Source organism: Echinops telfairi, unplaced genomic scaffold (genome assembly GCF_000313985.2).
Source record: "Echinops telfairi isolate 266 unplaced genomic scaffold, ASM31398v2 ScPeMD7_7469;HRSCAF=8507_0, whole genome shotgun sequence".
NCBI lineage: Eukaryota > Metazoa > Chordata > Mammalia > Afrosoricida > Tenrecidae > Echinops > Echinops telfairi.
The window spans coordinates 4938731-4950720 of NW_022111372.1; the positions used below are offsets into that span (position 1 = coordinate 4938731).

Here is an 11990-nt window from a genome sequence, read left to right on the forward strand (position 1 = left end):
GCGCTTTACACAATTGATGTGTGTATGGATTGCGATAATAGTTGTATAAGCCCCTAATAAAATGTTTAAAAAAAAAGAAGAAGAATAAATTAATAAAAAGTGAAAAAAAAAAAAAACCCTTTGGAGAACACATTTTTACCCGACACTCAGAGCTGTCATATAGCTGAATTGATTCACTTGATGGCAAATAGTTAGAATCTTTGATCTGCTTGTGATTTATATACAAAGGGGGCTTTCAAAAAGTAAGGGAAAAACTCCCATTATCTACAGATACTTTGTAGGCCTTTCCTATGAATTTTGTAAGCAAACTCTGACTTTTAAAGTACAGTTTCTTCAATTAAATGGGATTATATATATATGTAATATATATATATATATATATATATATATATATATATAGAGAGAGAGAGAGAGAGAGAGAGAGAGAGAGAGAGAGAGAGAATATTAGGGAAATTGGAGGTCACTTGGTGTATATATTTGATGATGTCCAGAAATTACTAACTTGGTTTTAGTCATTCACCCATACGGTTCTCATTATTCTTGCACATATATTTGCAACCTTCCATAAAGAACTATTCAGAATTAAACCTATACTGTGCCTGGCACATTAGTAGGTTGTTAATAAAATGTTAATAAGAATTGGGAAATGATACAACATTCATTTTTACTTAAAATCTTTTTTTCTGACAGTTCAAAATGAAGGGTTTGTTTTATTTTTTGCTTTGGATATTACTGCTGGTTTTAATCTTATTTCCAAATTTAAATGCAGATGGTACTAGTGATGCCCTATCACACAGGATTTGCTGCATCAAAATTTTTATCTACAAAAAGCACTGATTCCTCACCTTGGATTTGTTGCTGTAGCACTGCATTCAGCTTCTGTACCTCACCAAGACTCATCGAATCCACTGCAACATAAAAACCATTATTACTATTGCCACAATCTGGGAAAGTAATCTGCCTAAATTACTAACAACAGTGTCTGATTTAAAAAAATATTTACATGTGTCTATCAACATAGCATTCAGTAGTACCCCAAGACTTAGCCATCCATGAACTTTTACAGTTTGAGGTAGATTTCAAATTCTGACCACAACCCACAATAAGACATGTATTTTAAGTCACTGCCAATTCACAACTACTCTCCACTTGAAACAGACTTCACCAGAACCATGGAGGTATTAGGTGAAGTATATTATGTATTTTATAATGCTTTAGTTTTTAAAAAATGCTAGCAACTAGCCATTAACTGATCTTGATTAAGCACTATAGAGCTGACCTGAAGAATGAAAAAAACTTGATTATGGAAATAATAAAAAAAAAGTCTCTACATAGATAATATGTAGAAATTAAGAAATGATATAAATTTCCATGGTTCCCTCTAGCTCTAAACCATCTTAATTTTAAATCAATTGAAACTACTTGTTTCTTTGGAAACAGATGCAGATAGAATGGAACTGTTTCCAACTGTAAAATAAAGGCACACATTACCTTTGGTCTTCAGTCAAATGCCAGATTTTTGCTTTTGAAGTGCCGCCCCCCTTCAATTAAGTCTTATAAAGGATGAGCAACGGGACCTCATGCTAGCCCAAGGTAGTTAGTTCTAAAACTATTGGAGGCCTGCACTTTCCCATGCAGTTTGTTGCTATTATCCAGTTTAATACTTTTGACACTGCAGGATTTCAATGCCTAGAGCATACCCCTGAGTATTCCAGAAGTGGTGGAGAATTTTAAGCATTTCCTCCTTTTTGCTAAGGCCAACCTGTCATTTTAAATACTTTATTATATATGTAATTCTTTAAAATTATTAATATATCACACATATAATACCACAAAATAAAACAAAACAGAAAAACCAACAACCCAAACTTCCCTTTTCTCTTTATTTTACTTACATTCTTCTCTGCTGTAATGGGGATGCTGCGTCTGGACACTCGGTTCTGCATCAGAGATGGCCTCTTCTTTTTTCTGTGACTGGTTATGATGATGAGGCCACAATATACTCTTATGGCATAAATTGGTACCTGAATCTTGCAACCTTGAAAGTCCAAAGTCAGTATTTTCCCTCTGCTCCAAAATTCTTTGTGTACAGTTTGAAAGGCCACCTGTAGTTCCATGTATCCATTTTGCAGAATATTTTGGTACTTGTGAGTCAAACTGTGGAAGTAACTTTTTATCTGATTTATGTCTGAAGTTAAACAGGCGATGCTGGGGATTTTTAGAGCATTCTGAATCTGCATCTAGATCTTTATTTTGTGCATACTGTACAATCCAGTTTATTTTTTTACTGAAAATGGTTTTAACTTCTTCATAAGTACTTTTTGAGAGCTTAGATCGAGGACAATCTTGGTTTGCGATCAAATGGTATTTTTCAAAACAGTCTTTATGGCCTCGTAATGATCTAGTGTGTAAGAGATTAGATTTTGGTACGCCTGTGGGGAAGAAAAAGATAAAATTGAAAAAAGTATATACACACACATATATATTTTTAACAAACTGCTGTTAGAATATGTCGATTTTAGTAAAACACAGTTGCTGACAATTTGTAAATCAGAAGAAAATGCTAAAGAAATGGTATTAATAATATGGAATATGGTCTAATATTTGTTTCAACACAAATTACATATACAGTATCATACATACAGAAATACCTTATAAGTAGCAAAGCCTTTTTAAAAACTACATGATTCAAATTTAATCCACAATCCCAAAAATATAGATTAACCCCAAATATAGGTTAACAACCCCAGTGAACTGCTAGCACTCATCTTTTATATGAGAGCTTCCAATGTCTTATATATTTTGTACTTAATACAACTTATAAAAATTTCACCTTCTAGAAGAATCTCATGAAGTAAAATAAATTTTCACCTAGTAAATTGTCAAGATATAATAGGCAGCATAATTCTTCCTCCAAAAATTTTCTTGTTATATACCAAAACAAAAGAAATCCTTTCATTACATTTTCTATCTCCTAATTTCCTAAAAGAATTTAAGAATGCAATCTAAGCTGACGGTGCCCAGTTATCAAAAGATATAGTGTCTGGGGTCTTAAAGGTAAACAAGCAGACATCTAGCCCAGAAGCAACAAATCCCAGCATGTGTGATCACGAATGGTCAAGGGGACCAGGTATCAAGCACCAAAGGGGGGAAGAAAAAAAAATATCATCGTGAATGAGGGGAGTGCACAATGGGGACCCAATGCCTATCTGTGACAAATTGGACATCCCTTGCAGAGGGGTAGTGGGGAGGAGATAAGTCACTCAGGGTGCAGTGTAGCATTGATGAAACTCCAACCTTCCTCTAGTTCTTAAACGCGCCCCCCTCAGGACCAGTAGTGAGAGTGGTGATACTGGGAGGGAAGAGGGAACCGATGACAAGGATCTACATATAACCTCCTCCCTGGGGGATGGGCAACAGGAAAGTGGGTGAAGGGAGATGCCGGGCAGTGTAAGATATGATAAAATAATAATTTATAAATTATCAAGGGTCCATGAGGAAGGGGGGAGCGGAATAAAAGAAAAATGAGCTGATTCCAGGAGCCCAAGTGGAATGCGAGAGTTTTGAGAATGATGAGGGCAATGAATGTATATGTGTGCTTTACACAATTGATGCATGTGTGGACTGTGATGAGATGCATGAGCCGCAATAAAATGATTTTAAAAAAAAAGGAACACTATCTGAACCCAAATATAACACAAAACTGACACGTATAAACTCACATATACAGCATTCAATTATAAAGCGATTATATTTATGGAAAAAAAAGAGTGCAACCTCACTTGAGCCCTTGTTGTGATGTGGATCTGATTCATAGTGGATGCTATGAGCAGGCGATGCTTCAAAATGCAGAAACTCACTAGCTGAAAACGAAAACTTGTCACATCTAACCAGCTTATACTTTTTTCTTTTTTTAAACCAGTTTATACTTGCTTGCTCAGCTTTGAAAACCAAGTTGAAAGTTACTCAGGTGAACTATGTCTAAAAAGTTTTAGCTGACTCCAGAAAACATTCTGTATTATCCTTAGCTTTCAAATTCTATGTCATTACAATTTTATTAACTGAACTCTAAAATAAGAGGAAGACTGAAATATTTACACATCGGTGGCAGTAAGTTGTAAATATTAATTTCTTTTTAAAAAGACACAGCATCAGGCAATGGTAGAACTTGCTGAGATTGCTCAAACCAGTGTTCCACTGGCTTCATTAGTTCCCCCAAGAGTTCTGCATGCTATGTGGGCAGTACCTCCTGCATGAGAAGAGTCCACATCAATGTGGCTCAGTCCCTCCCACAAGGCAAACTCAAAGAGCTGAGTCACGTTTCTTCCACAGACTACAAGACATATTTTAAAACAATTTCATATACATTAATTATACTTGCCAATTTGCTACTTATACTAGGAACTGTGCTTAAGCGTATGTGTATTTTATCAGATTAACTAATTAGGTCTAATTTCCAGCAACATAACAATACTTTTAGGTGCAAAATCTCAAAATTCTGTTTAATAATGTGTACATCATCAAAAATAGTGAACAAACAACAGAGGAAGTATATAGCCTCTATTAATTAGAATAAAAACATTAAAATCAATTACACGGTTTAGATAATACTGCTATTGAATTGATTATGACTCACAGAGATCCTGTAGGACCAGGGTAGAACTGTCCCTGTGGGTTTCTGAAACTAGCTTTTTTCTTCAGTGTTTTATTTTTTTAACAATCATTTTATTGGGGGCTCATACAGCTCTTATCTCCATCCATCCATCCATCCATCCATCCATCCATCCATCCATCTTTCCCTCCATCGTGTCAAGCACATTTGTACATTTGTTGGCATCATTTTCAAATCATTTCCTTTCTACCTGAGCCCTTGTATCAGGCTCCTCATTTTCCCCCCTCCCTCCCAAACACTTGATAATTTTAAAATTATTTTTTCATGTCTTACACTGACCAATGTCTTTCTTCACACTTTTCTGTTGTCCGTCCCCCAGAGAGGGGGCTATATGTAGATCCTTTCTCCCAACACCTTCCTGGGAAACCGTAAACTCTTTATGACAGAAGAAAGTCTCATCTTTTTCCTGGGGAGCAGCTGGTGGTCTTGAACTGTGCATCTTTCAGTTAGCAGCCCAATATGTAACCACTATGCCACCAGGGCTCCTAGTTTTAGATAAGACAAGAAAGATAGCACAGTTATAGAGCATTTAAAGAATATTCTATTTGAGTCTAAACTTACTGCTCTACTTTAAGAGTAGGCAGGCAAACCAACCTGGAACTTGTTTACTAACTTTGGAAAACTCATAAAAGAGTTTATTTCCTGAAAACCATGAGGGCTTGTTGCTATCCAACCCCATCAAACAGTAAATGGTCTTAAGCTCTACTATATTATCATCAATGATTTAGTTGAAGCTAGGGTAAATGTTAAGGAGTTCCAGTGGCATAGTGGCTAATGTTGGGTTGCTAACTTCATGGTCAACAGAGTTCAAAACATTGGCTGCCCTGCAGGAGAGAAAGACTTAACTGCATGCTGCTAAGTGTTTTGGGTTTGGGTTTTTTTGTTGTTGTTGCATTTATTTAGAAACCTCTGAAAAGGCATTTTAGAAAATATAAAAATTGAATATATAAAACAACTAATTTCCTGATATACGTACTCTAGAATTTTAACAAAAGTGAAGTTAAGATGTCTATGTGAAGATAAATGTCCACTTTAAAATCATTTTTTAAATGTTTCTTAATGATTCATTCAATATTCACTTTCCTCCCATATATTTTCTTTTAAAACATTAATCTCCTGGATTAATGTTAGGAACAAAGATAAGCACACGAGTATAAGCATAGAAATAATCTAGTCAGAGGAACAGCAAATTTTCAAACTATGTTAAATGTATTGCTAAAATATTAATACAAAATAAAATTTAAATTCTTTTAGGCATTAGGAGAAAAATATAAATGGCCCGAAAAGTGTCAAAGGCAATAAGAGATCTGAATATACATTTAGAATAGCCATTTACTGGGCATTTCCACCTAAAACACAGGAGTTACACAGGCTCCTCGAGCTCGCCCCACCTACACTAAACTCTTTTCTCTTCATTCTTAGCATCCACACCCCAACCATATCCTTTTCCCAAGTCAGGCAACCAACTACTCAAAGAAGAAACCTAGACGTTCTTCTTGACAGTTTCTCCCTCTCTTTAGTCCCAGATATTGTACCACTATCAACTTTCTTCCTATAAAATCCGGCACCTACAACATTTCAAATCCTGCATCATCCTGAGTCCTACTACACTATCTGAGTCATTATCACCACTTGTCTAGTCTTTAATTCCTTTTCTCACAAATACATCTGGGTCAGGCTGCCTATTGGCCTTTATCTCCTCTAAGAATAATAATTTAATAGAGGAAAGAGATATTTGTCTTATTTACACACATCCTCAATATCCTGTTAGGCACATAGTGGATGCTTAAAAATGGTTAAAAGAATAAAGGGGGTAAAATAATTGTACTAAGAGAAAACAAAAGCAAAAATAATCATTGTTACTAATTATCATTCAATGTCAAATACAATGCAATTTTCACCCATTTGAGAAAGGAAAGCAAATGTGATTCAGTCAACCAGCTGGGAGGATAATTAGAGGTGTCTGTTAGGTAAGTTACTCCCATATTGAGTTTAATGGCTATTAGTTTGAAGGACTGATACGTGGCAAGGATAGATTGCAGTCTTGTGGATGGACAGCGTTGGCATTTCATGTGTCAAGCAAAATCACGAATGTCTACACTGACTCTACAAGAAAACGGTTTCATGTACACTGACAAGCTCATTCACCGGGATTTGTACCTTGACCTTCTTTAGCTGTCATTTATACTAAAATTTGAAACATGTCTGGGTTGTAAAGTTCAACTGGAAAATACATGTTATGTTTTCATACCTTAAAATATCTATGCAGTAACTGAGAAAATACAAAATTCAAGAAATGTAACTCATTAACTACATACTTTAGAGATGATATTTGGAGGGCCCAGTTTCTGGAGAAGGCTGCTATGAGGATCAACAACAACAAAAAGGAAGAAACTCAAGGTGATGTTCTGACACACTGGCTGCAACAATGGGATCAAATGTGGCAACAATTGTGAAGGGGCCCGTGGGACTGGGCAACGTTTCATTCTGTTGTAGACAAGTGTGGTAGAGTTAAATTTCTTAAAATGACCGCTCTATTCAAGTCTAACTCCCACCAATAGATTAGGTGTGAGTATGCAAGTAGGGTTTGTGTAACACTAAAAAAAGGATTGGTTAGTTTTTGTTACAACTCCCCCCATCCCCCATCCCGATGAGCTCTTTGAAGCAGGAGGAAGGAAACCAGAAGGTCCTTGGAAGAGCACATTCAAGACCTATGCCTCAAGTGGCAAAGGCCACTGAGCACCGATGCACAGAAACTCAGTGGGGCAGTACTGAGACTATGGGTGTCTTCTCCTTATCTGGACTGAGACTATGGAACCGTAGGGCTGTAGGAGAGTGACAGGCAGGCTGACTTCCTTGGAGACAAAGGCCACGAGAACATGTGGCTGATCCTTGGCTACCCTGTGGCTGACAGGCTGGGAACTGGAGGGTGACTTTATTGCTGGCGGAGGAGACCAGGACTAGCATTATTACTGTTTGCGCATCTGTGACTTGTGGAAACCCATTAATTTTCCTAAGAAATCTTTAATTGGAATATTGTCTGTGAGTTGTGTGTGGTCACAACAACAAAGTATCAAACCCAGCATAGTGCAGAGTGGTGTGGGAGAAAGACCGTCAGAAAAGATGAACCTTGGAGGCTTGTCTGACTCCTGCCTGGTGGCAATAGGGAAGCCAGAGGAAGTTAGAGATGTCCACCTCCACCGCCACCAATTGCACTAGGGTGACAATAGACTGGAAAAGACTTGCACACTCCTAAAAAACAATATGAGCAATCCATGTATTAGCAGTACACATGTGGTCTTATACACTCATTTTGCTTTATCCACCTCATCAGCTTAAATTAACACAGGACAACCAACTACTGCCATCACCAGCGATCCCAGTGAGTTTCTCAACTGACTTCAGTTCTAATTGCATTTTCAAGTATAAACTGCTCTGAGCACTAATTGGTTTGCTCAGCAGCTTGTGAAAAGGAAGATATCTAAATTGAATTGAAATTTAAGTAAATTAATAGTTTTTAGGAGCTGAATTATAAGGAATTTTCAAATTACTTCACATTATAATTTCTGGGGTAATAAAACCTTGAAGGCCAATGTAATGACAACATGCTATTATGAAAAATCCTTCAAAACATACCTCAAAAATGTGATTACTTTCTAAATCCTAGAATCATTTTTAGAGTGCTAAGTCCTAAAACAAGATACACCGACTTCGTGGCTGATACAATGGTCTCGAATGACACTGTGTGGGCGAAGCAGGACTGGGCAGTGTTTTGCTCTGTTGTACATAGTGCGGCTTTGAGTCAGAACCAATTCCACAGCATCTAACAAAAACAAGACTTTTCAATTGGCAATTGTAATTGCTTCTTTAAAGTTTTTTTTTTTTTCCCCTTTCTGGACAGAGGCTATTCGGACATTTATGTATGTAGTCTGTATATTGCTGTATGGACCATAGTATTTTAAAAATGTTACACTAAACAAAATCATCAACTTCCATTCAACAGTTTTCTCTCCCCTTTTCCTAATTTTCCATGCTCAGTCCTCAGTTTGCCGTTTGGAGCTGCCTTTAGAAATGTTCTATTCAGCATTCTGACTTCAACATTTCTTCCATGTGCCTTAGCTACTCTATGATTAAGAGCAAGTTTCAGGGTCTTTCTAACATCCACTTTAATCTTTTCTTTCCTGTCTTTTTAATGACCTTTTGCTTTCTTCATGAAAGATGTTTCTGATGTACTCCTAGTGTTCTATGTGTCAAATTTGTTCTTGAGATGTTCTCAAAATTCAGGTGGGATACACAAAGGTTGTGTCTTGGCTCTTGTGGATTTGTTTTCATTTTCTTCAGTTTTACCCTCAACTTATATATGAGCAATTGATGGTCTGGTTCAAGTTAGCCCCTGGCTCAGTTTTAGCTGCTGATAATGAGCTTCTCCACCAGCTGTTCTGAGATGTAGTCAATTTGATTTCTGGGAATTCACTCTGGAAAAGTTCATGTACATAGTAGTCATTTTTGTTGCTGAAAAAAAGGGTACTTACTATGAACAAGTTCTTGGTTTTGAAAATCCTATATTGAGAACTCCAAGTTCATTTCTACTACCAAGTAAACACTTTCCAACTACTGTTCTTTCCTCTGTTTCTAATTTTTGCACTCCAATCATCAGTAATTAGAAATGCATCTTGATTCCCAACTGAAGTTGTTGCTAGAGTTAAAAAAAGTCACACCTTTTTCTTGAGATTCTACCTTAGTATAGAAGGTTTGATGGTGTGAACCAGGCTACACCCTGTTACCTTGAAGGAATCATTAATTCTCTTATAGAGGGTGTGAATTAAGACACCATACTTCATTTTCCTTGGGTTTACTGTCAAAAGAAAACCCCCATCTGTATCAAAGCCATTCCTCAGTATATATGAGCCATCTGGGGCACAGAGACATCACAGGGTCATTTGTAAGAGCAGGCCTGAGATCTCTCTTTGAAGTATTGGAGGAGGCCAAGACCAGATGCATCAGAGATGGTGTGGCAGAGACTCAAGGTGCAGTGCTGAGACAATGGAAGTGAGACAGAGCAATAGGTGGGCTGGCTTCCTAGAGAGGTTGGTTGCTAGCTGAGGAGAGGGGCGGCTGTGGACCAAGGACTGTATCCTTACTGCTTGCTGATCCTGACTTCCCTAATAAACCCCCATAATTTTGAGTATTTTCTCTGAGTTTTGTGTGGTCATTGCAACAAATTATTGAACTCAACCAAGGCTGTTTATTGCAGATATCAAGTTTGGAAGAGGGTCAGCATAAAAGAGGATGACTCTCAATTAATGTAGTGGCTGATAAAATGGGCTCAAATACAGCAAAGATTGTGAGGTGGATGCAGGACCAGGCAGCTTTTCGTTCAGTTGCTGATAGAGTTGTTAAGGTCTGGAATCAGCGCCACAGCATTTAATAATAACAATCCATCTGGTATGTTACTTAAACTTCTATCCTCTAACTTCTCTTTAACATTAACTTGCTTTAAGGAGGCTTGGTTAAACCCAAAGAATAGCACAGACTACTCACATGGTACTAACACTTATCCATAAAAACCCAAACACCTTTTTCACATGCCTCATTATCCTCTGCTTTCAACTCTAGCTACCTGTAGAAAACTTTATTTATGATTTGGTAGTAATGAGTTAAGCTGAGCTGAGCAATTTTTTCTTGACGGGTCACCAGCTGGTCCTGTCAAACACCAGTGTCTGTTAGCTGATTCCACTGATGCTGTGTGGCTTTATAGTTCACATATTCTAAAATCATAATATCTGACTACCTTGTAAGTTTCCTATCAACTGGTTTTAGACTTTATTTTGAATTTCATTACTAGACTCCATGAAATAGTTATGAATCCCCCAGTTATTGTCATGTAGCTTGATCTGACTCTGACATGTAGCAGTCCTATACATGCCTCAGCAGAACTGCCTCATTGGGTTCCCAAGAGGCACTCTTTAAGGGTGTGTATGACCAGGTCTTCCCTTTTGTTGGGATGTTGACAGTGCTGACTTTTTTGGTTAGCAGTCCAGCGAGTGCTACAAGGATCCCACACAAGTACACCCACTGTTGGCTTAGTTAGATTCCAGATACCAGGTCGTTAGGCAAAAGTCAGTATTTGAAAAATAAAAATGATACCAGGTCACAAAATGGAGGCCCACTATATCTTACATAACAACGAAACAGAGAACCACGGCCCAGACAGGTTGACATGTAACCATCACAGCCAGTTACTCTCACCCTTGCAGCTTGGTGTTTGCTACTGTCAGAATAGATTTTTCTACCATTATCATAAATGCAAAATGCCAGATACAGAGGTAGTTGATAAGTGAGGAGTAATTATCTTTGCATGCTGACCTGTAATCTGCATGCCCTACACATCAGTATGTTAGAAAGCAGTAATAGAGCAAACACCTTTACTCTAAGTTTAAAGCAGGACCTGGCCTTGTAAGTTACATAAGTTTTCCAAATGTAGGTTTGCATGGTCTTCTTAATGTTTTGAGTAGGTAAGATTTAGTTATGATTAAGTTCTAGTTTGATAATATGCCACGAAAATAACTTTAAGTACACTGCCTTCAAATATTAAACATTTGTGCAACAAATCATGCATTCCTGCTCCAAAGCCTTTTTTTCCCCCTTGAGCTTCAAACTTTGCCCAGTCTAAAGAATTCTCCAAGAGCTAAAATACATTTCCTTTTATCATTCTATCTTGGCTGTTAAGTGAGAATAAGCACCCGCAGGCTTATGGGCTGCTCATTTTACTAAGTGGTATTGTTGTGCTCCTTTAAACAAGTATTATGTTGGGGTGAGGGGCCGGTATATCACACCCACATGGAAGCAAACCAAGGAGGAGAAAGAGAAATGTAAAGTGGGTCTAGACCCCGTAGCACCACATCAAACCCGGAGGTCGACGTCCCTGCATGGATGGAACTTCTAAGGCACACAACAGCTCATGACATGATGTCCCCTTAATGGAGCATACTGCAACCCAGGACAATACTGGGGACACATAGCAGGGAGGAAGTGTGGTCTTAACCCCCTGTAGCGGGGCAAACCAAGAAGGGAACCTAAAAGAACAGCAATGTGAACAAAGCAAAGCCACAAAGCCCCTGAAGAGCCCCCCAAAATAGACTTCAGGCTAGGCGAGGCAGCTCCCGAATTCCCCCAGGACCAGTGGGGAGATAGTCATAAAGGTCATTGGATAGATCTGGAATTATCCATGTTTCTTCTTCTTTTTTTTCTTTTCCTTTTCTTTTTACTCAATTATTTGTTTTCTATTTGTTTGGTCTATGCCATGGTTGTTATGTCT

General features: G+C 37.7%; 1 protein-coding gene across 1 annotated transcript in view; it reads right to left on the reverse strand.

Annotated features, from left to right (window-relative positions):
* CUNH21orf91 (chromosome unknown C21orf91 homolog) overlaps nt 1-11990 on the reverse strand; it is a 32946-nt gene that overhangs the window by 2675 nt on the left and 18281 nt on the right. Inside the window, exons 3-4 of the mRNA XM_004711308.2 lie at nt 1896-2432; nt 846-908 (exon numbers count right to left, since the gene is read on the reverse strand). Of these exons, the coding sequence (XP_004711365.1) occupies nt 846-908; nt 1896-2432 (600 nt within the window). The remainder of the gene's footprint in view (nt 1-845; nt 909-1895; nt 2433-11990) is intronic.